At 37.8% G+C, this 25,376-nt stretch overlaps 2 protein-coding genes across 2 annotated transcripts in view; both read right to left on the bottom strand.

Annotated features, from left to right (window-relative positions):
* NFXL1 (nuclear transcription factor, X-box binding like 1) overlaps nt 1–16,376 on the bottom strand; it is a 45,920-nt gene extending 29,544 nt beyond the window's left edge. The window contains exons 1-15 of the mRNA XM_036382142.2: nt 16,082–16,376; nt 14,788–14,958; nt 14,347–14,456; nt 12,108–12,241; nt 10,505–10,683; nt 10,151–10,312; nt 9,944–10,044; nt 8,617–8,731; nt 8,156–8,280; nt 7,215–7,337; nt 5,824–5,914; nt 2,157–2,277; nt 1,370–1,526; nt 566–657; nt 83–104 (exon numbers count right to left, since the gene is read on the bottom strand). Of these exons, the coding sequence (XP_036238035.1) occupies nt 83–104; nt 566–657; nt 1,370–1,526; nt 2,157–2,277; nt 5,824–5,914; nt 7,215–7,337; nt 8,156–8,280; nt 8,617–8,731; nt 9,944–10,044; nt 10,151–10,312; nt 10,505–10,683; nt 12,108–12,241; nt 14,347–14,456; nt 14,788–14,958; nt 16,082–16,235 (1,857 nt within the window). The 5' untranslated portion in view covers nt 16,236–16,376. The remainder of the gene's footprint in view (nt 1–82; nt 105–565; nt 658–1,369; nt 1,527–2,156; nt 2,278–5,823; nt 5,915–7,214; nt 7,338–8,155; nt 8,281–8,616; nt 8,732–9,943; nt 10,045–10,150; nt 10,313–10,504; nt 10,684–12,107; nt 12,242–14,346; nt 14,457–14,787; nt 14,959–16,081) is intronic.
* Nucleotides 16,377–19,311: 2,935 nt separating this feature from the next.
* On the bottom strand, nt 19,312–23,814 carry CNGA1 (cyclic nucleotide gated channel subunit alpha 1). Its single transcript, XM_036382759.1, is given in 7 exon segments — nt 19,312–20,729; nt 21,540–21,646; nt 21,785–21,892; nt 22,793–22,894; nt 22,997–23,022; nt 23,416–23,486; nt 23,703–23,814. Coding segments are annotated over 7 exon segments (1,944 nt in total).
* Between the last annotated feature and the right edge of the window lie 1,562 nt (nt 23,815–25,376).

The following is a 25,376-nucleotide window of genomic DNA, read 5'->3' as shown; positions in this document are numbered from 1 at the left end:
TTTTTAATGCCTTTTGTTTTGCAGACTTACGAAGTAAGATAACTGCCATATTTCACTTCACAGGGCAGTTTCCATGACTCACCTCATGCTGTCCAAGACACTCCCTGTTAAAAAATAAAAAAATCAGAGATTTAGAAAATGCATATTTGTTTAGGGGACTTCAAACATTGAGAGTGCTTTTCACACAAAAATTAGTGCAATCTATTTTTTAAAAGTGTAAACTAAGAAAATCACCCATCTATAGCAGCTCAGTGCCTCCTCCTTTTCAACAGTTGTTTGGATTGCTGTGTTTTATAATGAAAACCTCAAAATTTGTTTCATGTGCAAATTAATTGTAGTTGTATATGAAATCAGTTACTTTTTAGAAAGTAACCTGCTTTTGTTCCAAATAGCATCTTCTTTTTCTCTACTAATACATCATATTTTTCAGTTATTTCAGAGGTCTAGTCTGAAGAAGAGTTATTTTTTAAAAAATATCCCTGATAACTTCTTGGACACAAAATAATTACCTTCCATATAAAACCTCCCTTTTTAATTTGCCTTTTTTTTTTATTTTACTACTTACACTGGTATAGGAACCTCACAAGGAGGGCACGGGAGTGCAGTCTGAATGAAGGCCGGCTCAGATGGCTGTTCCCAAGGCCCTGCAGACTGATGCTGAGAGCAAAAGACACCAGCTGAATACAAAACATAAATGGAACTATCTGCCTGACCATAAATAAATGTACAATCTAAAGCCTTTCCAATTCTAAGAAATACACTTTCTATTAACTAGCTTTTTACTAATGGAAATCTCCACATCCCATATAGACAAAAAAAATTACAGTTTTATCCTTAGCCTGGTTAGGAATAGGAAAATTAAATCCTGTGGCTCCTAGTGCTAAAAATTAAGCACCAAGCCAAATGAAAAAGACCAGTAAAACAGTTCTAACCAGTTAATAAAGGTAAAAATTTCAACTATTAAGCTACTTCAATTACCATCATGCAGTGCATAACACATGTTATGTTAAAACCTGCCAATTTCTGACCTCTAACTTGAGCAAAATTTGATGGTTTTGTAAATACCACACTTAAATTTTTTTTTGGTTCTTATGCTAAAAGCAATTGCTTAAAGCTGAAATTAAATGTTTTTAATATAACTCCAACAAGAATCTTATCTTTTGAGCAATTCAAGTATGTATGACAAAATTACCTAGATTGCAGCAAAGGAGCTAGAACCACTTAGCATCATGCTGAGCAATATGCCTACCTCTGTGCTTGATTATGTGTTTACTCTGAACTCCAAAAGCCCCAAAACAGAAGATTTAGGTCAAACTGATGCTCATTGTTCCAAACACAAATAATGCACCATTTTTCACTGTTTACTTACTGAGCCTGTCTGCTTCACAAGTGCTTCATCGTGGCAGGAAACAGGGCACAAATGGCCACAGGTTAAGGTTTTCCGGCAGGGCTGGCGACACGGAGGGCACCGCCCAAAATGACAGTAGTGTTTCTCCTGGGTAGGATGGTGACAGGTAGGTGGCCGACTACAGTAAAATCCAAGAATGAATCAATATGACAGCAGGAAATACAAAGTTACAGTCACTGGGCAAGAATGTTCAACATACAAAGAACTGAGTAATGAACAAGCTGTTGGTGTTTTTTGTGATTTAGTTTACTTCTCACCTTCAGCAGGTGGTTAGTACTACAATACAATTAGAGAGGAATTCTAAGTAAAATTAAAAATCAAAGTTGGGTTTACATACTCAAACAGCTGTTTCAATCCTAATTCTACTCTGCACTACATAATCTTGCTACATCCCAGCAGAAAATATTCTTTTTCTTTTGCTAGTATAGTTTTCTAGATAAACTGCCTCAATGAGGTACTTCAAAACATACCAGAGATGACTTGAGGAAATGAGCTGGACTATAGAACTGGAAGAGCTTGGTGAGACAGAACCTCCCCCATGAAGCAGGCAAGCTGCTCATGAAACCTCTGTGCCAGAGAGGTATTGCTAACCTCCATCTGCATAGTCAAGGATTCAGAAGACTGAGAAGTAATAACTGTAATCAGATAATGAACAAATTTTGCCTTTCAAGGTATATTTTACCACTTTCTTTAAGAACACTTTAAACTCCACTTAAGAACAGGAAACAGACCCACTTTCTATACTGACCTGCACAGCTGCTTGCACTTGGGAGGTTTGATGGTGCGCTCTCTGCCACAGGGCACTTTGATGACAGTTTTTCCACAATTGCATTTCACATCTACAGTCTCCGGACATGGATTACAACTACCTAAAAATAAACATATTAACAATGTGACAAGCAAGTCAGACATAACCTCTTTATCACATTTATAAAAGAAGCCCAGTTATTTAGATCACACAACACTTAGATGTTTTCAATTTGTATTTCAGTCTTACATACCTATGAAGAAATGTCATCTTACATCCAAATTCAAAAAGGGGCACTGAAAAACTGGTACAATAAAGTTTTGCAGATTTTAGTATGATATTCATGTTCAGCCTATGTAAAATGAATGCTTCCTTGAAAACATCCTCCATCTCTATAGTTAGTAATCTGATGCATTTTTAAAAACTGTATCTGTAAAAGATCTATGTTTTAATTCATAACTCTCCCACACCATTTCTTCACCAAGTGCCAACTCCTAAGTTTTATTATTGAGTAATTTAACAGCAAGAATATGAATCTTCTAAAAAAAGCAAAGACAGGGATTTTAGCTTACTAATCATGTTCCAATCTGAAGTTTTAAAGAAAACAACTGAAGATATTTACAGCAAAAATTTTTAATCAATTCTGACTTGTTAGCAGGATCTGAAAAGCAGCATTTCAAGAAGCAGATGTCTCACTGGCAAAAGGCTGCTGAAGAGAAAAGGATGGAAGCACTACAGTCTTCATTTTGCAAAGTAAATTAAATAACAATATAGTGTTCAGCATGCACAGAAACATAGAATCGTTTGAGTTGGAAGAGATCTTAAAGATGATTTAGATCCAACCCCTCTGCCATGGGCGGGGACACACTTCACTAAACCCTACTGCTCAAAGCCCCACCCAACCTTGCCTCAAAACACTGCCAGGGATGGAGCATCCAAAAATCCTCTGGGCAACCAGTTCCAATGCCTCACCACCCTCAGAGTAAAAAAAATCTTTTCCTAATATCTAATCTAAACATATTCTCTTTTCACTTAAAAGCCAATCGCCCTTGTCTTGCCACTGCCTGTCCTTGTAAAAAGTCCCCCTCCATCTTTCTTGTAGGTTGCCTTAGGGACTGGAAGGCTGCCAAGTCTTCTCCAGGTTAAACAACCCCAATTCTCTCACCCTTTCCTCACAGGAGAGGTGCCCATACCTCTCACCATCTCAGTGGCCCTTCTCTGGACTCTCTCCAATAGGTCCACGTCCTTCCTGTGCTGGGACCCCAGAGTTGGATGCAGTGTTCCACTGGGGTCTCACCAGAGCAGAACAGAGGGGCAGAATCCCCTCCCTCTCCTGCTGCTCACGGGGCTCTGGATGCAGCCCAGGACACCTTTGGCTCTCTGGGCTGTGAGTGCCCATGGCTGGGTCAAGCCCAGCCTCTCACAGCACCCTCAAGTCCCTCTCAGCAGGGCTGCTCTGGATCTGTTCGTCCCTCAGTCTGTGTTGATACCAGGGATTGCCCCAACCCTGGGGTGCAGCAGCTTGTACCTGATGGGTAAAGCTCATGAGATTCCCAAGGCCCACTTCTCAAGCTTGTCCAGCTACTTTTGCAAAATAAACTGAAGGTCTAAAGCTATACTGCCCGGAGTGGCTATGTCTACAATTCACTTAAATATCCTATTAAGGAAGACAACTGGCTACATTCTCAAAAATACAGAAAGGCAGAGATCAGAGATTCCGAGAGTCTGAAGAAAGGTGAGAGCACACTGTTCTCAAATCAAGAGATACAACTTACTACAGTAGGAAGAAAAACATTTCTATTCCCTGGCAACACACTGCAAATTTCAGCAAGCACAATAAATATTTCAGAAAAGAAGATAAGAAAAAAAAAAAACAAACCACAAACAGAATAGATTAAGTTACCTTTTTTCAGGGACTCCTGCTAAAGGCCAAGTGTTTATTATCACCAAACTCCAAAATTTCTGAGATTTGGTGCCTTTTAAAGGACCCCATCTGGGAAGTTATTTCCTATGAGGCATTATTTCCTTTAATATCAGTGGTCACTGTAATCTGACAGCTCATATGAAAATTACGCTGACCTGATATTACATTCTAAAGATAAAATAATTAATAATAACTTTGAGTAGGTATTAAAATATTGGTATATCGGGAGAGACATATATAAATATTTTTATATTAAAATAATTGCCTTTATGAGGAATACTTTCCTAATACTTTATTTTTATATTAGAAAATATAAATATTTTTGTATTAAAATAATTGCCTTTATTAGGAATACTTTCAAACATTTATGAAGATATTACAAACTGTACAAGACTGTATCTTGTTAAAACAGAATTTAGAAAAGAAAATAAATGTATCATCTGGTATCATTAGTGATTACCTTCATTATATGCAACTTTAGTGAGTAAATAGACAATTATGTTCTTTTGATAAGTTATTCTTCAAAGTGTATATATTTGTATTTACATTCTCCAGGATCACTTTTGTTTTCTTAAAGACATTGCTTTATTGTTTTCATGTTAATTACTAGAAATCTTTGTCACTTTTAGCCAGCAGCACCAAATACAATCATGCAACATAAAAGCTTATCCCATAATACAGCATAAGCTCTTTAGTTTTCCAATCAGAATTTTATTCTAGAATTTAGTTATCAACCAAACTAACATGGAAAAGCAATGTTACCAGTTTTCTTCTGACAGTTCACAAAAAATTACATATTTCCAAGATTTTAGAGAGCTACAGGGGATGGAGAAGAAAGGGAAGGGAAAGAGAATAGGGGACACAGTATACAGAGAAAAACCAAACTACTAGTTTGTGGTGACAGATTTAATAGCAAGTTAACAGGTACAACTACCACATTTACCTATCCTCTTCTCCTAAGAGTCACTGCTTCAGAAGGAAGACTGGCTGAACAAGTTGTGATTTATTTCCTGAGTCATTGCAATTTATACTTCAGAATACTAAGGAAAATTACAGAGGCTACTTGGCTGCTGTTTCAGCAGGGCAGCAGCTTCTATGGGGAAAATTGCTGAGAGGGCAGACAATTTTCCAGTCATTCCAATTTAACCCCCTACCAAGCAAATGTCCAAGCAATCTGCCAGGTAATTTTGCCCATTTCCAGCATCTTTCTAACCAAGGTCACTGGATTCAGAAGCAAACTTTTTTGTTATCTTTCTCAGTCAGTAACAAGTTCTTATTTTCTTTTACCAGTAGGATACAGATATATATTCAAATGCCATCTTTTTTTTTTCATTTTAAGCCCACTTGTATCACATGTTGCATTCTAGGATTTTTTAAAACTGTCCAGACTCAATCAGCAGCAGTCATTTCTTGTACGCATTTGGACTTTGTTATGCATATTCAGTGAACAGAATTATTGAGAAAAGGAGGTCAAGCCATGGTTTTTGTATTACTCAATTGAAAAGGAGACAGGAGCATTTTCAGAGGAAAAGTATTAAGCAAAATCACCACATAAAAATTCAGGTTGCCACTACGTAAGTCCTTAAGTTCTAACCAGCACTTTCAAAAACACTGCCCCCACAAAAAGCCCACATGCAACAATGGTGAGAATTCATTAAGTACTACACACAGTCATGCAAGCATGAAATTTGGCAAAAAATAAACAATATTCCATCACTACAGGGATTCTTCACCTGTTCTTACCTCTGTGGCAGCCTGAAGGGCATTTGTGATTTCTGCAGCCGAGAGTCCGCCCACAGACTTGATCACAAGGTGGACAGTTTCCAGAACAGCACTATTAAAAAAAAACCCCATGAAGTCTAATAACTGGAGGCAGAAACTTTTGGTGTACACTTTCCCTCTTCTACTATCTCATTTTTCAATACTTATTTAAAAAAAAACTCAGTGCAACTTAGTCAAATTTCCTCAAAGTCATTCCAGAAAAAAGGCTACCTGTAAAGTGCTTTAAAAAAAATTCTTATTATGAAATAACAAGAAAACACACATTTGAATGCATCATTTCAATACATTAAAAAGGCAGAGGGCTTCAAAACAGCATAAAGCTCAAAATATTATAATATTTTAACTACAAATAATTTCAGAAGATAGGACATCTAACAGTTCACCTCATTATTCTGCAATTTCTTCCACTTTTATGTTCTATTGTCCCCAGCACAAGAAGGTCTAACCATTTTTAATACACCTTTTACCTCTGTAGTAAAGGCAGATAACTTCAAGACCAGTTACCTATTTTCTATTCTTAAATAAATCAGTAACCTGAAAGAATCAAAACATTTCATAAAACCATCACAATAGTGGATGTCGTATCAGGAGAGAACATCATCTTTTCTATTAACTTGAAAAGTACCCTCCTTCCAACAAGAAACCTGTATTTTCCACCATGGAGGTGTCAACATTGCATTTACTTGTTTTGTAATCTTTTCACATAAAATAAATTTACTACAACAATAATATTCAAAAATACTTAAGAGTAAAACTGTATTTTTTCATGCCTATTTGTGGTAAGTAGTCCAACTTTCACAAAGTATTAATTCAAAATAAGAGGCAACTTTCAGGCTCTCTTGAGTGAATAGACTAAAAAGATACTTCTGATACTTTTGACTTCAAGTAAGAAGTGAAACAAATCTCTAATTCCCAACTGTCAGACCACTGCTGCTTGCACTGCTGTGCACGTGAGATGGAATGCTGGGCTGTGAAAAATAAAGAGTGTGTCCCTGACAAAATTTGAAGTGTTTCCCAGCTCTTCCTACAAAGCTGGGAAATAAATTGAATTAACTGCTGCCGAAAGCATAAAGCATCAGTGACTACTCAAGAATCTGACAGCAAAACTGCCTTCAGGAACTAGAGAGTTGTTAAAATCCCCTCCCTGCTTATAAGGCCAGTGAGTGTTACTCGATGTCATCCTTTTCAGAGAATTCTAGTACATTGAAAACTAGTTTCAGTGACATAGAAGAAAACTCCTCTTGCTACACAGTAACATGAGGTGGAGCAACAAGTTGATGTGATTTTATCTAGACTTTTTTCACAAGTCAGCTAAACAAGGCGTTTGAGACAGATCATCTCTGGGCTCTTACCTTCCTGCGGCACTGGTGCTTCTGACAGTCGCGGATTTTAGTGCACTTGGTTTCACACAGGTATGGCTTATGGCACGGCATGCGCTTGGTGTGCTTCCCACAGCGACACTGCTTTTCAACCTCCTGGGCACCAGGACAGGCAGGAAAAGCAGAGTGTTTTTCATATAAGAAGAAAAAAAAGGAAAATAGAATGTTCTACTACTATCTGTAAAGGAAAGTTCAAGGAACTTGCCAGAACACTGCATACACAAGGCAAGTGTGTCCTGCAAGATGATAAGTGCAACTGCATAACAAATTCATACAGAAATGTACCTCTCCTGCACATGAAAGTAGATTCACCTCTAGTGTATACAGATAACTTAAGAAGATGAGCAGTATTATCTGACCTTCATCATGGCTGTCATGTGTTGATTACTATCACCTAGACTTTGTAGCCAAAGCTGGTTCAGGAAGAGACAGCTGAGACCTGACAGAGCAATAGCTTTGGAGGCCAGACCACAGAAGCTCCAGAGATATCTAGAGCACAGTAAATTTCTTATTGTTAATTCTCTTACAGAAGAAAATAGTGTTATGTTATACCACCTTCCATCTCACTAATGGAGGAATATCATAGAAAGATAAAGCCAGAAGGAAGCTAGAAAAGATGGGGGGAAAATTGTCTTTTAGGGCATAATAATTAAAAAAAACCAAAAAAACAAACAAAACCAAGCTAAAGCAACACACTCATCCAAAGGTGCAGACTCAACTCAATACAGTGCTCAACGACTTACTCAGTTGTGTTGGGGTGGGAGGGGAGTAATGAAAGAACATATTGCTTTTAATAAATAAAGTGACAGATTTTGTGGTATATATGATTTCATTTTCCTTAGGTGACTTGCATGGTTCCAAGCACATAGTTGAAGAGCCCAAACAAAATGTGAACTGGACAAAGTAAGACTAACCTGTCTGCATATTTCACAGGGACCCCGATGACAGCGCTGTGAACATTTATGGATTCCACATTCCAGAACTTTGTCACAACTATCACCACAGGTGGGCACATCTTCTGTACAAGGCAATGTAAACTCTAGATGAAGAGAGAAAAGTACAAATAAACATTTAGGGAACAAAAAAAAGACAAAATATTTAGGAAAAAATACAATGTACAGTACGTTCAAATGACAGTTGTATTTAAAAGTTTTTTTAAAAGCTTCCTTAGATTTACTTAGTTATTCACATCAAAAATTAAACCCCTGGTGCTAAATAAAGCTTTGAAAGCTATGCAAAAAACGTTAACGTACTGTCATGGTTGACAGTAAGAACTTTTTATGGACCCTGCCCTGCAGAATTAGCCTAAACTACTGACTGTGAAAGACTGGAGGACTTTTTATTCAATTTATCATTAAAAAAAAAATTAGCTTACTTGTTTTTCCACATGGACAGGACCTTTTCCCAGAACGAGGACAGTCTCCACAGGGACCAGCATGACAAACTTGTTCACATGTGTGATTGCCACATGGCAAACACTTGCCACACACCTGAGAAATTCAGAGAAATCAGTGAATGCAATGAAATAGAACTACATACCAAGCCAAAGCAAGCCAAGGGTAAAAAGCAGGAGTGAAATGCTTCTGGATGGAATTTCACTTTTTCTGAATTTTGTTAATAAATGTTGTATTTGCCGGATTCACTAAATAAAACTGATCGTCCCTGCAGTGATCCTGCCTGGAAGGCCACAGTACAGTGAGGAGTTAGTGGTTCACAAAACCTCAGTAGTTGCAGGTGTGTGCCGGGCTGCACCTACAGCTCAGCCTTCAGGCCTGCATTGTGCTGCACATACACTTTGGCCACAGGATAAACTTACTGTAGCAGAAGAGATTGGAGACACCTCTCACTTGGTAGCAGTGATTATGCTGTCTGCATGTCTTTGCTTTTATCTAAAAGTGCAGCAAGAAGTTCTCATCTGAATAGCCTTTGTGTTTGACTGTAGAAATGATGATCAAGGATGCTTTCCACTTGTAAGAAGATCCTACAATAACCTTCAACAACCAAAGTGGGGTCTGCACTGTATGCTGCACATCTATCATGGCCCATTCAATGCTGCACAGTTTGGGGTTCCAGAGATCTAAAGGGACATGCTAGTCTTTAGATTATACTCCTTGTCACTACAGTGTTAGCTGAAATAAACTGCATTTTAACTGATACTTCACAGAGGCCAAGTACCTTCCTTACTGGGATCAGAATGGCCAAGTACCCCCTGATACAGCCTCCCCTCCACCACTTAATTTTTTAAATTATTTTTATTTTTTCCAGTCTATCAATCCATAGCCTTGGTCTTAAACACAGGCTGTAAATATACTTCAAAGAATTAATCACAAAGCTTTCATTCTGCTACAGTCCTAAAATAAAGCATGAAACTCTTGTCTGCTAAGATGTGGTTTCATTCTTACTTTTGAAGGCAACAGCTGAAATTTCAACCTCAAGAACAAGAAAAAGAATATACAAAGTTAAATTCACTACTAGAGTGACCCCAGAACAATTCCACAACAGTATCATTTGAACTATTGTAAAAAATTAATGGACCCACCAATTAAATCCCTTCTCAAACAATGCTGTTTACATTTTTGATTTGTACACTTCCAAAAGTTATTTTTTTTTCTTACTGCATACATTTTTCCAATCCTTAATAGATCAAGTAATCAAATTTTATAAAGGTGAGAAATCTGTTTAAAAGGATAGCTTCAACATACCTGATCACACTGCCACTGAGGGCTTGCACAAAGCCTCTCTGCTGTCTGTCTCCCACAGATACACTGTTGTTTACTGACACGTGGACAAGGCTGACAATCTCCTGTATGCAATTGCAAAGTGACACTGAGAGTAGGAATTGCAAAAGAATGATGCATCTTAACAACAGAAACAGCTACTGCTCTGAAATTTTAAAAAGGTTGGTCTACCTGCATGACAGGGATTCTCACAAACATGTTGTCCACACAGCAGTGTTCGCCCGCACGGCAGGCGGCAAGACCACTCCTTGGCACTGCACCGTCGGGGCACTGCTTTGGCCTTCTTACAGTGACACGTCGTTGTGACCATCTTTGGGCAAGGTGGACATGGTCCTAATGACAGGAAAAACAGTATCTTGCTAATGACAGGAAAACAGTATCTTGTTAATGACCATTCAGCAAATGCAGCCTTGACTACATCGCTTCTATTCTGAGAATTTTAAATATACTTAAGAGATGTAAAGTTGAACTGTGTAATAGGTATCTAAATACAGGTCACACAACCAAGAAACACAAAGGATTTACCTGGATGACAAAGCAGCAAACATTTATGACCACAGGAAGGTTTGAATTCCCTCTCACATATTTGACCACAGGAGTGAGGTACCAGCCATGGGTCCACCTCTGGATTCTCCACTTTTCCACAATAACAGTAATACCTACTGGGAGTTTCAGAGCGTTTGTATTCAAACCTACATTTTGGACTAAAACAAGGGGAAAAGGAGTGAAAACAAAAACAACTTCTTAAAACAATTAAAAAAAAAAAAAGCAGTTTTATCATTTTGGCTTCCCAAGACTGGTTCAATGCTACCAATTAACATTTTTACAACTACTATAATGAATAACAAAAAAACACAGAAGAAAGGTCTTTCTATATGTCAGATATTACAACACATTAGACATTAGAATGTCTAAGGAATTGCTTTGCTAATGCAATTTCTTTTCTCTAAGAATACATATAGACAAAAATAAGCACAGCAAAAATCAGAACAGTTTTTATGTCAAGTAATATCAAAAGAATCTATGCAACAGTTAACCTACTTAAATAGAACTAATTTAAAAAAAAAGGATTAAAAACCAGGGGTTTACTAGTAGCAGTCTATTAGTCATGTAAAACAAAGTTTAGCAATGCTAGTAAAACCAAGCGTACTAATTAGAATTTTATATGAAAAAATTTAGGTTCAAGATGTACACCTTCATTGTTCACCCCTGATGTTGAGAGAAATTAAAAAAATAATCACTGTTAAAGGTAGACAGACACCAGAGGCCTGGGATTTATAAAGTGCCACAGGCCCAACAGGCCCCACAGAAGCCATGAACAAGGGAAGCAACACGAGGAAGGAGAAACAAAGCAATTCACATTGCTGGCTACACTGAGAAAAGACAACAGACAAGAAAGACCCCCTCAGAGAAGAACAGAAAGACTCTGAAAGACCCATGCACTCATTTTTATCAATTAAAACATCAATTTGCCCTGATATTATATATTACAGCCCATGAACCATTTGTCTATAGTGATAGCATAGTTTTAGCATGTCCTTACACGTAAAATAAAATACCATTTGCCTGAAGAGGCATTATCAACTAGAGATGCTGCCAGGCAACAATTGACACTTTATTTCATAAACAAAACTGCTTAGGAAACTGTATTCACGTAGCCACATTATTACCTCCTTCTTTATACCATCTCAAGGAAAACTGCAAGACCTAATTTAATGTTTGGATTATAATGAGACTAAAAAAAATAAATATTTGCTATTGACAATATTTTGCTATTTGACAATATTTTTTAAACTTATTTCATGGTGCCAACTTTAAAAGTGAAAAATATGTAAAGCCATTCAGAAATAAATGTCAGAAGTTGAGACACATGACAGATAAGTTACCTTCTCAGAGGTTAAAACAAATTTGATGCAGCAAGGTTTTAGTAACAGTGTGAAATTTTTCTGAATCATGTTAACAAAAGCTTACATAATTTTAAAAAGCAAAGAAAAGTCAGCCTTCTGAACAGCTTGTTGTCGTTGTTGTTGTGCACATGATGTACAAGTACCATTCCTTCTAAAGGAACACCAGTTTGCCTGGTTTTCCCAACAGAAATAACTTTGTAAATGTACCACGAGGAGCTCACCATGGCCAGGGATAGTCTTTCTTCCCAAAATCATCATCTGTCAGAGGAGAAGATACAAGGAAGAGGCTGTCCTTGGCCCACTTTTGGATACACACCAGATGAAATATACAAAAGCATCCACAACAGCTCCAGACCTAAAGAGCAGACATCAAGCACCAATTGCTTTAAATTAGGTTTCTGTTTCCACTGATGAAAATCCGTAACATCTGAAGAAATACTTCCCTTCCAAAATGGTTTTTCAAAGATAGATTATACCCACTGTTAGATCAATACATAGATTCATACCTGTTACAGATTCATACCTGTAATCTTTTTTCCAACTCCCGTGGGAAGGTTTGCCAAGGCTGACGGAGCCCAAAATACTCAGATAATCAGAGAAATGTTGATTTAAACAGTGTTGGAGGTCATGTAGCACAAACTGATGCCCAAAGGACTATTGCCAGCTTAGCTCTGTTCAGACACAGAGCTAAGCAAAGCTGGAAGGCCCTGAGAGATGGGGACTCCATAACCATTGTGAGGAAGCTACTCCAACTGTCATATTGCCTTCCTAGAACCCAATCTGCACCTCCCAAGGCTCATTTTGTGCCACTCTCTCTTATTAAACCACCTGGCACCATAAAGATGACTTTGGCTTTACCCAAAACTGTAACAATTTGGTAAGAAAAGTGCAGAAGAAAATTTTAACTGTTTTTTTAATAACTTTAGACAATGTTATGAAATAATACTGTGAAAATGCAGATATTTTCTCCAGTAACTTACAGAGGACAGTGCCAATGACTAAGTTTCTATAACTATAGTAACTAACTTCCCAAAACTAAAGCTAAGCAGGAGACATTATATAAACAAACAGACTTGGCCAAAATTATACAGATTCAAGATAATTAGCAAAGCACTGAGTTATAAAAGAAGGCTTTCAAGTTACCAAATCATCTCACTTCTGCTAAGGTAAGATTAACTCTATCAAGAGTCACAGAAATATGAAGCTAAACTCATTGAGGTCTGAAAGAATATGGATTAAATATGTTAAGAATTCATACAAAATATATTGCATTTCTTTTTAGAAAGAAGTTACTGACTACAGTTTCATTAGGTACTTGTAGTCTGTGTATGTCTATAATAAGAAATTTAAATATTTTCAGAAATTATTTATTATTATTATGTAGTTATTTTTATTATTATTATTTCATTTCTTCTTCATGTGAAACACACAGTTGATGCCTCAGGTTTTAGCTTTTATATTTTCCAGATTCTGTACTGTACTGCTTTGTGTGGAGCTCTGAGCTTCATATTAAGGGATGGTGAGCTCTCTTCACAAAGCAGCTTAGACAAAACAATTCCTTCTCTAGCTGGGGACCCAAGGACAGCCAATCCAAATCTCAGGCCCAAGAGCACAAACAACAGTGGAATAAAGAGAGAAAAACAAGGAGGATGGGACTTCATACCCTAAAGCTGTAATTGGACAATTAACTCCAATATGCAAATGTTCCAGAACTTATAAAAATGAGAGACCTCGTGACCGGTTGTCCCTTTTTTGTGACCATTTTGGGCTCATCTTGGGTGTAGCCCTGGCTGGGCTCTTGTACTGCCCGAGGTGTGTCCATTGAGGCTTTTTAATAAATACCTACCTTATTCCTTAACTCTGTCTAGACTCTGTTCTAGGTCATCCTTTACAAGGCATCACAGTTATACATGTTTTTGGTTCATGTACCTCTAATAGAAAAAGGAAAAAATATTTGTCCTGAAATCTTTCCCTCATAAAATGTACCTATATGAAATAGGACAAACTTCTCTGACACACACACTTCTTTTTCACCTGATCAGCACTAAGGGCAGTGAAGTTTATCTCAGTTTCCCTGCTGTAAATCTAACAATAATATCTCCTAATGTTTTAGTATTTCATGTTTTGCTTTGCTGCTCCATAGCTTACTGAATACACAATTTCAAGCACTGGCATTCAAGCACTTATCCTTGTCACCTGCTACTACCTAAAACTTAAAAATAGCTATTTTACACAATAATAACAAACATATGACAAAAAAAAAAGACATATTCTGATTTCAAGCTACACATATAACCACTTACATCTTCCAGTGTTTCAAAACCCAAAGATGCCAAATTTGCATTTAGTTCTTTTACCATTTTAAAGCTATCAATCCCAAGAATAACCTCAATAATATAATACAAGTTATTCAGACAGTAACATTTGTTTTGCCCTAAAAGATTACTGTAAAGTACTTACAGCTTGGTTCCTTTTAACTGAAGCAATGCAGATGAGACATGTCATGGCCCCTGACTGAAAAGCCTCATTCATGTACTGTCTCGTACGTTCCAGTTCACTTGCATCTCCATCTTTAATGGAAAAAGATTTTTAAAGCAATTAGTAACATTTGATCTGTTATTTTGTAGATGTTGAAACTACTGCACAAGTATTTTTTCTGAATAAAGCCAGTCAAGTATTATTAAAAAAGCCACACTTCAAACTTGTTAAAAGCTATACCATTGCTTCTGCACGAAAAGACAAGAAGTACATCCAGCATGCACTGCTGGGAAAGAACATTTTTAATGTAAGACATGATAGAGTGCCTTCCTTCCAACTAAAGTAAAATTCTATTATACAATGATACTACATTGCTTATGCTTTCAGACCAAAATAAAAGTCAATAAATGAAAAAAACATTACCAGTTTGACTGGTGTAAATGGTAAATGTTTTGTCCAAAATCTTCCCCTGTTTTGCTTCAGCATCTTCATCATCATCTTCAGATGAGGAGCTTAACTGGTCTTCAACTAGCTTTTTTGCTGCAGCCTGATTAGCCTTCTTAATTTCATCAAATTTCTTCAGTGAAGATAATTCTATTTAGAGAAAATACTAATGATGATTAATATCATGATAGCTAATTGTAAACACACATTCAGTTCTACATACTTTCACTTGTCCTTTTCTTTAAAGAGTTTGCTGATTTTATTTTTTTAAGAGTATTACATCACTACCATTTCAATACCACACAAGAAGAGCTAAATTGTATTTACTTCTTTACTGTGCATTATAATAAAATCCACAGCAGGAATTATTATCTATCAATTACTATTGACAAATCAAACCTAACATATCTGAATATAAGCAACTATAATGCGGCTTTATGAAAAGGATACTTAAAAAAATCCCAGACATCCCACACAAACACAACTGACACACGAGGAAGAGAAAAACAAAACACAACACGCAGTTTTGTTTATAAGAAATTTACAGCTGTTATAACTTGCAGGTACCATACAGGTATTTCTCCAGCATGTGGTATTTCTTAAATTATGACTTTCACTGATCCCCCTCAAATTCAACAAATCTTTACTGCAAGAGTGTGTTCACGCTATTGCAGAGGAGATTTTTTTATTAGACCCAATATATTTACCAGGGTTTCATCAAGTTTAGCTTTAAGGCTTTTCTTAAGAAACTATGCTGCTACTGAAAAGAGCCGTCTTTGGCACTTCTCTGCTGTATTTGCCGAGGACGAACTTACACTCCCAGCTGCCGCGTACAGCGAGCACCCGCACCTTTCCCAGACCGGAGCGAAGTGTTTCCCTGACCAGCGCACCTAACGCTCTCTCTGCCGAGCAACTCCCCTGGCTGTTTCCAACCAGACAGAAACATTTCATCCATTACTTCACACTTTACTCTAATGCTTCAGGAAGACGGTGCACCCAGTGCACCCCGGCGAGGGCTTAGCCCCTCGCTCCTCGCCACTGCCCGAGGCCTCCGCGTCTCTCCCTGGCAGGAGCCTGCAGGCAGGACCCGGCACACGGCGAACACCGGCTCGACACCGCCGAGCAGCGCGGGAGGGGGGCCGGGGCCCGCCAGCCTCCCTTCCCCGCGCCGCCGGGGACAGCCCCGACCTCGCACCTGCAAGGGCTCCGGGCACCGCCGGCTCCCCAGCCCGGGGCCCGGCAGCACGGGTAGGGGGCGAAACGCGACACTCACCGCTGGCCCCGTCGCCGATGGGCCCGGCTGCCGCAGCGCGGGCACCGCCGCGGCCCCGAGCGGCCGGGGGCCGGGCGGCCGCACCAGAGCGAGCGGCGAGCCCGTCCCCGGGCCTGCCGCGGCCCCGGCCGCCCTGACGCCACTGAGCCTCCATTTGTCCCTCACCAGAGAGCGAAGGACGGCGGTGGGACCAGACCCTCCGCCTCCCCCGCTGCCGGCACAGCCGCCCGGGGAGCGCTCCGCCCGGCCCAGCCCGGCCTGGCCGCTCCGCCCGGCCGTGGAGGCGGCGGCGCCGCCGGTGCTCCCGCGGCAGCGCGACTACAGCTCCCGGCGCTCCCCGCGTGGCGGGCGGGCCCGCGCCGGACACCGCCTCAGCCGGCCGGGCTCGGAGGCGGGGCTGTGGCTCTGTCCCCGAGTCACAGGGTGTCCTAGCTTGGAAAGGGTGTGAGATCACCGTCATTAACCCGGCGCTGCCACGTCCAACATTGAACCGTGTCCCCAAGTGCCACATCCATACGGCTTTTAAATACCTCAAGGAATGGTGACTCCAGCACTTCCCTGGGCAGCCTGTTCCAGTGCTTGACAACCGTTTCGGGTGAAATTTTTCCTAGTAACTGGGAAACCTAGTTACTAATCTAAGTAATCTAAACGAATCTAACCTCTCCTGGCGCAAATTTCCTCTCCTCCTGTCTCTTATTGCTTAGGAGAAGACACCGCGCCCCCTCCCCACACTACCGCCTCCCTTCAGGTGCTTGCACCAGCGATAAGGGCCCCTGAGCTTCCTTTTCTCCGCAGGGAATGTCGGGCAGCTGCTCCTGCGGCATGCGGTTCTTGCAGACATTTTCTGCGCAGCTCCTGTGACTCCTATAACTTCATAGCTCCTGGAGGGTGAGAGTTAAAAACCGACCACAAAGCCTGTTTAGAAACTTGACTGAAGCACATCCAGAAAGTTTTAGCGCACAGAAATATGTATTGAGGAACCCGTGTGCCTCCCAAGTTCTGACAAATAATGGCAGGTTGAAATAATTTTAATTTTATTGACCTTTCCTCATAGCACTTGCATTATGTCGTGTGCCAGGAGGAAACTTTGCATTTAGCCTTTTTTCAGCAAATACCTTCTCATGAAAGTCGTTATAGAAGATTTCCAACCATAAGTAGTCTGAAAATAGTAAGCAAACCACTGGAGATAAATTCTGGTTTTCTGTTTTATTTTGAAATTGTTTAAATCAAAGAGTTTTTATTCTCAAGAAAGAGGCAGGTAGTGAATACAATTCATGTCTTAGACTGAAGAATCAATACTGAAAAAAAAAGTTAACAGTAGATATCTGTCCTTTTTTTAATTAAATCTTCATATCACACATTTATCTAATAAAAAGTCTTAAGCACTTCAACAAAGTGCCTTCTAAGTGCCTAGTAGCCATATAGGATAAGTTGCTGCTGGCATACAGATTGCAAATTATATTCAAGACCTGAGCTGGAAGAATGTTGATTGCAAAGTCCAACTCTCAAAATATAGCTAAATACCAGAATAATCCTTGTTCTTGTGTACAGGGATAGAATCTTTACTGACAGGATGGCATACCTTTTCCCCTTATCATCTAATGAAGCCATTTATCATTCAAAGCACAGATCAACAGGGCATGAACAGCCATTTTGTGTTTATATTTACCCTTGTTGTTCTATATATATCTTATGCATTAGGTACTTCAGAAAATTTCATCCTTGCAGTAAATCAGGAGCTATTTCTAAATCTCTGGCATGCTGGAAAGCAGCAACATTACAAAATATAAAACAGCCAGAAAGGAATGCACTTTATAAAATAGCCAATTTATATTATCTCCATCTCATTAAGCAGAGAATGCAAGTGTAGACAGATTATTGACAGTAACATGTACATATATATTTTTTGAGAGTGGCCGTCCAATTGCTCAGGGTAATCAAACATCCCTAAATAGAGAATTATCCATTCTCTCTTTACAGTTCCTTGCTTCACTCCCTTTCATCAAACTTTGACAATGTTATGTGTCTATGATCAAATTCTACTGAAAATACCCAGCTGCAAACACTCAGCTGAGACCATAACTAAGCAAAATATTTTTTTGCAAATGGAAAAAGAAAAAAGGATACATGGAGATAATGCATTTTAAAGCAGTTGAAAATTGATCTAACATATGAATCTACCAACTTTACTATCTCAGAAGTAATTATGAAAAAAAGAAATCCTCTATCAGTGGGAAAAAGCAGCCTCTTTAGTCATATTCTTCCCCCAACAGCATCTACAGAAGACACTGGAGGAAGAAATTGGCCTGTTGTCGTTGTGTCTTTCCTTTGCACTCTGCCAGCATAAACAAGTGTTACATTAGGGACATAAACATTTTTAATTACAAATCTTCAAAACTTGATAGTCCGTGTTCTGCAGCCATGTGATTACATGGAACAGAACAATTTTTAATGCATATTTTTATTTCTATATTGTTTGTTCTTATTGTGAAAAGAACACTAGATTATGAGCCGTCCATATCTTTCATATTGATGCTTGCATAAAATTGAGTTTTCTCCTCTCTGTATTCCAGCCTTTGTGTGTACTATCCTGAAAAAAGGTGTATTTCAATCTGCCCACTTATATTTCAAGAAATCAGCCAAGGTGGACCCATGAAGTAATAGTATTTTCCAAATCTTACAGCCTTCAGTAGTCACATCTACATTGTAGATGAGAGTAGATAATATTAGTAGATATACCTAATTCTTTTTATAATATTGCATACTTAATTGATTTCATGCTAATCAATATATATTAAAATGTGCTCATTTATACACAAATTTAATATAAAGGTAATGACTTCAAATTGTTACCAAACCAAACCTTTCATTCTTTCCATAAGCAGACACAAAGAAATAGTTTTAAAACAACCAGCAAAACTTCCAGTATTTGCCAGTATATGACAATGTACATGCATCTGCCATAGAGCAGCGTTACAGAGTACAAAACACATTAGCAGATAATAACACGTGTTTGTGCAAGAGCAAAGTGTTATCTTCCATTCTCATTCTTGATTTCTCTTTTTCTGCCCCAAAACTGCCAAATATGCGCTACTTGTAGGAGATTAGTGACATTGTCTCAGCAAATAATTTTTTGTAATTAATAGTCAGTTATTACAAAGATTAGAAATCAATGTGTTCAGCCCCAGTCAGAATTTAACCCTCAGTCTTATTGGCAACTTCCATTGTTTTTATTCTGCTTTTGACAATCCAGGTTTATCTGTGGATGGATCTACTTCTTCTAATTCTGCAAATTCTTCCTCCATGACTGGCTTCAATATTTTCTCTATTTGTGTAAGTCTTTTTTTCACTTTCTGTTGTGCACCTTCATACTCAGCCAACAACCTGGCAAACTTTGTTTGCAACCTGTCCATAGCACGTTCCATGTAGGCAACCTTCTCTTCCAGATCTTTAGGATCACTTCCTAAATTTGCAATTTCAATGTCCAGCAACCCATCTTTCATTAGGATTTGCTTGCCTTTTTCTTCCAGCATAGCCTTTGCATCTGGATACTCTGTTAAAGCCTCCATGAGATCATCTTTAGACAGACAAAACAAGTCTGAGTATCCAATACTTTTAATATTGGCTGTTCTTCGATTGCCAGCTTTGCTACCCTTGATGTTAAGAATGCTGATTTCTCCGAAGTAGCTGCCATCACTTAGGACCACAAATTGGGTGATTCCATCATCAGCAACTACTGCCAGCTTGCCTTCTTTGATAATGTACATCTCTCGTCCAATATCTCCTTTTCTGCAAATATAATCTCCAGGACTGTATACTTGGGGCTGGAGTTTCAAAACCAGTTCAACCAGCAAACCTGCTTCACAGTCCGCAAAAATCCGAACTTTTTTTAGCGTTTCCAGGTGAACGTTGATTGCAATCTCTGCTCTTAGTTTATCAGGCAGATACTTCAAGACTTCCCTTTCATCCACAGCCTTTTTGTTTGTCCACAGGTAGTCAAACCACTTTATAACTCTTTTTTCCATGTCCTTACTCACATTCCGAAAGTGCATATACTGCTTGATAGCATCAATCCTTGCTTGGAACTCCGCCCTGGCAGCATTCATGTTGGAGATCATTGATCCCACGTTACCAACGATGGTAGCAAAGATCAGTACTCCAACCAAGAAGTCAACAACCACAAAGAAATACTCAGAATCTCTTACAGGAGGGGGAGTTTCACCAATAGTAGTCAGGGTCAGTGTTGACCAGTAGAGACTGTAGACATATTTTCTAGTCAGGCGGGCAAATTCAGGATCTGAGGTGTTGGGGTAGACCCACGTGTCAGCCCCAAATCCAATGGCTTTTGAGATGGAGTAGTACACACAGGCATTCCAGTGAATAATAATCACAATGTACATGACAAGGTTAGAGATCCTGAAGATATTTGGGTAGTTTGTTCTTGTTTCTGTTCTCTGGAAGAATTCAAACATCCGAGCTACTCTGAGTAGTCTGTTTATTCTTAGTTCTGGGTAATTCAATCCTAACTTAAAGTATAAGAGATCAGTTGGTAAGATTGACAGAAAATCTAGTTTGAATTGAAAAGATTTCTTGTATTTCTCTCGTAGCTTATGTTCTTCTTTCACCAGAAGACCTTGCTCCAGGTAACCTAAAATAAAATTGTAAATAATAAAAGAAGCTACAGGTTCAAATATGTTGAGTTTAAGGTCAGTCCAAATCTACTTTGAAAAATGCTTTGGGTACAAATTCCATATGGAACATAATTTCTCTTACTTTTTACTATTTAATTTCTTATTTCCAAATAGTCAGCTTAGTGCTATATGGTTCAGCTATGAAAGATAAACAATTCTAGATCTGAATATTTTCCTCCACTTTTCCACTATGGTGAACATCTGGAAAAAAACCCTCATCTTCCCCTCCAAAGAAACCTCCACAAGCTATAGAAAGGGTGATTAATGAGGAAAAGAATCTGAACACAGGAACTGCAGTTACATATTGAGTGTATCTACTTAATAGCTCCATAGGTTAATATTTTAAAATAAATAGTTGTAGCTGAAGTTAATGGGATGTCTTGCTTGCTCGATAGTCTTGAAAATCAAGCAAATACTTGAATCTCCCATTAATACAAAAACCAGATCTAGGTGCTTGTTTTTCAGAACCCCTGATCCTTTCTTGGCTGCAGTATGTTTTTTTGTCTTGTTGAGTCAGCTGCAGGCAGAACAGCTTGTACCTGCATATCTCAAACTTTATATGTCCTTTGAGTAATACATAAAATTTCATCAGAATTTCTCCTACTTTTACAGTAAGGCTGCAGTCTTTCAGAAATCTAATTCAGTGTCTTTTTTTCACTATTGCACCTCATCAAGGCTATTCAGATAAGAGAAGTACTGGACTTTTGATTTAAAAAAAAACGGCATAAATATGTAAAAAGGAATAATTAATCCTTGAGTATATTTACCTGTCCTTGTCCGTACAAACATATCAGCAACATAAATGGCATCAGAAACATAATCAATAATAAACCATGCCACTAAGTAATCATGCTGAAGCTCATCAAAACAGGCTCTGAATATGAAAAAACAAAAGTAAATTACCATAAAACAAAAATTAAATGCATGTATGAATCAATGATTATTTATTTATCTAGTCAGGGATATTATGATTTTCCAGAAGTTCTATGTAGTCACTAAAGGAATACATCACCTAGCAATAATCATGGTCCAGTTGTACATGACAGGCATTGTGATACAAAACAACCAGTTGTAATATATATTTCCTGCTGGATCAATGGTGAAAATATCTTTCTTCTTCCTAAGTGGAAAGCAGGGGGGAAAAAAGAAATTTAATGAGAGACTTGAAATACACATCTCATTTTTGAGGAATTAAGCATTCCAGAAATTATTATTGTCAAATAAGTGGTCTTTATCAAAGTTAAACTTCCTTGCTCAAGTGCATGGAAGATAGGAAGTTGGTACGACTTGGTGTGACACAAATTTAGAATCTAAATTTTGCTGACCAAAGTTAGCTTGGCAGTCTCACTTTACTCCATATTGGCACATGCCATTTTTAAATTATTTTTTCCTACCCAAATAATTCTCTTGTCTGATAATTTATTTTATCATTAAAAAAAAAAGATTATGTGACCATTAAGTTTTAGATAAATATAAATCATTAAATTAATCATGCCTTTCTCACAGGGAAAAGTCTGGCCCTGAGGAAGATAAAACATTGGCATAGTTTACATAAAGAAACCAAAGAACAGGAAATCATACAACACAGGTTTCTACTGCACTATCTTGAGTTTCTCTTCCTTAGCTAGAAAATTATGAATTTATCAAGCAGTCTATAAAGCAACAACGTTTAGAGCATAGAAGAGTTTACTGGCTTGTAGGTGCCTTTGTGTGTGGAAGAGGTTGCTTTATACTGGCACATGATTTGCTGCAGTGTGTTTTACAAGAAATATTAGATAATCAGAATCCAAAGGAGATATATCTTGATTAAGGTTTCAGATCACCTCCACGCATGCATATTTCTGTTGCCCACATATGAAGTTAAGTCAAAACAACTCTGCTTTAGGAAGAACAATAGCAGTCTTTACACTCATTCACTAAGGTATAAACATCTTTACAGGACATCTGTGAATTAATTTGTTCTTACATCAAAAGCAATTTTATTGCATAGCATAACTGGACTTAAACAAAAAATACTTACTCTTCTGTATTTTCTTTCTTCTTCAACTTATCTTTACTTTTATTTTTCTCCTTTTTTTCTTTGGTTTTTTGTGTTTCTCCATCCTTTTTCTTTTCTGGCTTGCTAAAAAATAGATTAACATTTTCCATTGTTAAGGACCAAGTAAAACATATGTAGAAAAAAACCTAAATCTCTTGGAAATAGTAATATTACTCTTCATCTTACCTCTTCTTTTCTTTTTTCCTTTTCTTCTCCTCTCTAAGAAAAATAAAAATATGATAGGGTCATGTGATGCATATCCTGTTTCTTCAACATCTCTTTATTAGAAGCATCTGAATTCAGTAAGGATAACATTGTACTTATGTGCTTAGCCTTCAAAAAAAGTGGTTTTCTTATTGCTTGTTATTTCACCTAGAACTACTTTTGTTTTAAATCAATAGATACAATATCCATAACTTTGGTAATAAGGATCATCAACATCATAACTGATGTGCATGAAGTGAAATGTATGTGCAGTCTCTTTTGGGCTTACCTGAATGACATAACTGTTTCTAATGAAACAATTAGATATTTATTATAATTATTTATTTCTGCTTTTATAATCAAAATTCCAGTACTCTCATTTAATCAAATGGCAAAGATACTTACTCATCTTTATTACTATTATTGTTAATATTGTAGCATGCAAATACTCCAGGTAGATACTGTTGCCTGGGAAACAACAAAACAACATAGTTATATATGATATCTGCTGAAATTTTAAAAAAAAAATCTCCTAAACATTTACAATAAGCAATATACTGTAATCTTAAAAACTTTGGTTTTTACTAAGAGTGAAGAAAATTATATGATAGCAAGTATATGTGCTTAGATAATCCTATGTAAATCATCAAACTAAGAAAAAAACCAAACCAACAAAAAATATATTTGACATACCTGTTTTCCCCTTCATGCATCATTCCATGGTCCTTACTGGTGTCATGCACTACCACACTGGGAACAATTGTATGGGAGTGATGGGTCTCAATCACTCCTACCTTCATGGTCAGGTTTAACTTGGGTAATTGAAGAAGACTAAATAAAAAAAGAATGAAGTCATTTCACCACTAGAATAAGTAGCTTTTTTTTTTCTTCCTCCAAGAATTAATCCTTTACATTCTTGTTTTCCTGAAGCCCCACAAGAATATTTGCAGTTTCCTGTCTCCCATGACATTCCCACCAGACAAGAAAATGACCTGACAACTCCTGCTAAAGGGAACGTTGTACACATCTTTAGGGAAGCATTAATTTAAGTTTTTCTCCTGAGTTTTGACACATACCTTAAAATATTTAAACTTAAATATTAAAACTAAATATTAAAAAATATTTAATTGTGTTTGAAACATCTACTGCTGTTTCTCTGGGTTTTGAACCAAAGTCTAGAAATACTGTCTCAAGATGGAGAAACAGATTCATGCACAGATGACATCCCAAAAACCAGACTAAAAAGTATCCCCTGGTTGTAGGTCCAAAGAAATCTCAGTATATCTGGTAACAGGGACTTACACTCTGTTGAGATCAAAGAGTGGTTCTGTAAGTAAGAGGGTAAGATTAATGTAGTGGTTTCCTTACTCATATAACAGGTGGTATAAAAGCACCTAAATAGAAGTGTTAGTGGCTCTTTATGTCTGATCTGTTCATCTCAAAGGAAAAAAAAAACCTGAAAATGTTTTATAGCTAATACAGTGCATTCTACTGCTTAATTTTCTAGAACTGGTGTAATTAACTTCAGCTCTCCTTTTTCACCACTTATTCCTACAGTTATATCTTGGCATCAGTGAAACTGCCAGCTCTTTAGGCATGAATTCTACCAGTGTGATTTGCTCTTGCCAGGGCCATTTAGAGAGGATTATGAAGCAGATATTGTTACTGCTATCCACTGCAGTAACAATATCCCTGTATGTGTGAAATCAGAATATAGAGATCTCTGTAAGCCACAAGCTGGCAAATGAGTGTCTGTACCACTGATAAGTGAAGTTAAATGCCATAGGGATCAGTCTCAAAGCAGTTTATTCTGGCACACCGTGAAGGAGGAGCAGAATGATACAGCTGACATTGCTGCCAGACTTGACTTCCCTTATTTGTCAGTGAAACTAAAAATATGCCTATACAGGAAATAGGAGGGGAAATCCACATTTCCAGCACTCATCAGACATGAATGACACATGGTGCAAAAAATAATACAGCAATATCACAGAATGACAGAATATTCTGATTTGGAAGAGACCCACAAGGACTACTGAGCCCAACCCTTAAGTGAATGGCCCATACAAGGATCAAATCCACAATCTTGGTGTTATAAACACCATGCTCTGAACAACTGAGATCTAACATTCTACACAATAGAAAGATAAAGATTGAAGATTAAGATGTGTTATTCCATGAATAGTCCTAAATATAGTCCAATATTACTGGTCAGTCTTTCAATGCTTGCCAGCATGGATCAGGTCTAAGATAAATAGACATAAAAATATTCTAAGTATCTAAGACATGATAAACTTCAGGTTAGATTCATCAGGAGACTAAAAGCTGTACCAGGGTTTCCAGTGACTTACTGCTTGTAAGT

Source organism: Molothrus ater, chromosome 4 (assembly GCF_012460135.2).
Source record: "Molothrus ater isolate BHLD 08-10-18 breed brown headed cowbird chromosome 4, BPBGC_Mater_1.1, whole genome shotgun sequence".
NCBI classification, from domain to species: domain Eukaryota; kingdom Metazoa; phylum Chordata; class Aves; order Passeriformes; family Icteridae; genus Molothrus; species Molothrus ater.
This window is presented reverse-complemented; position numbering and strand designations above follow the sequence as displayed.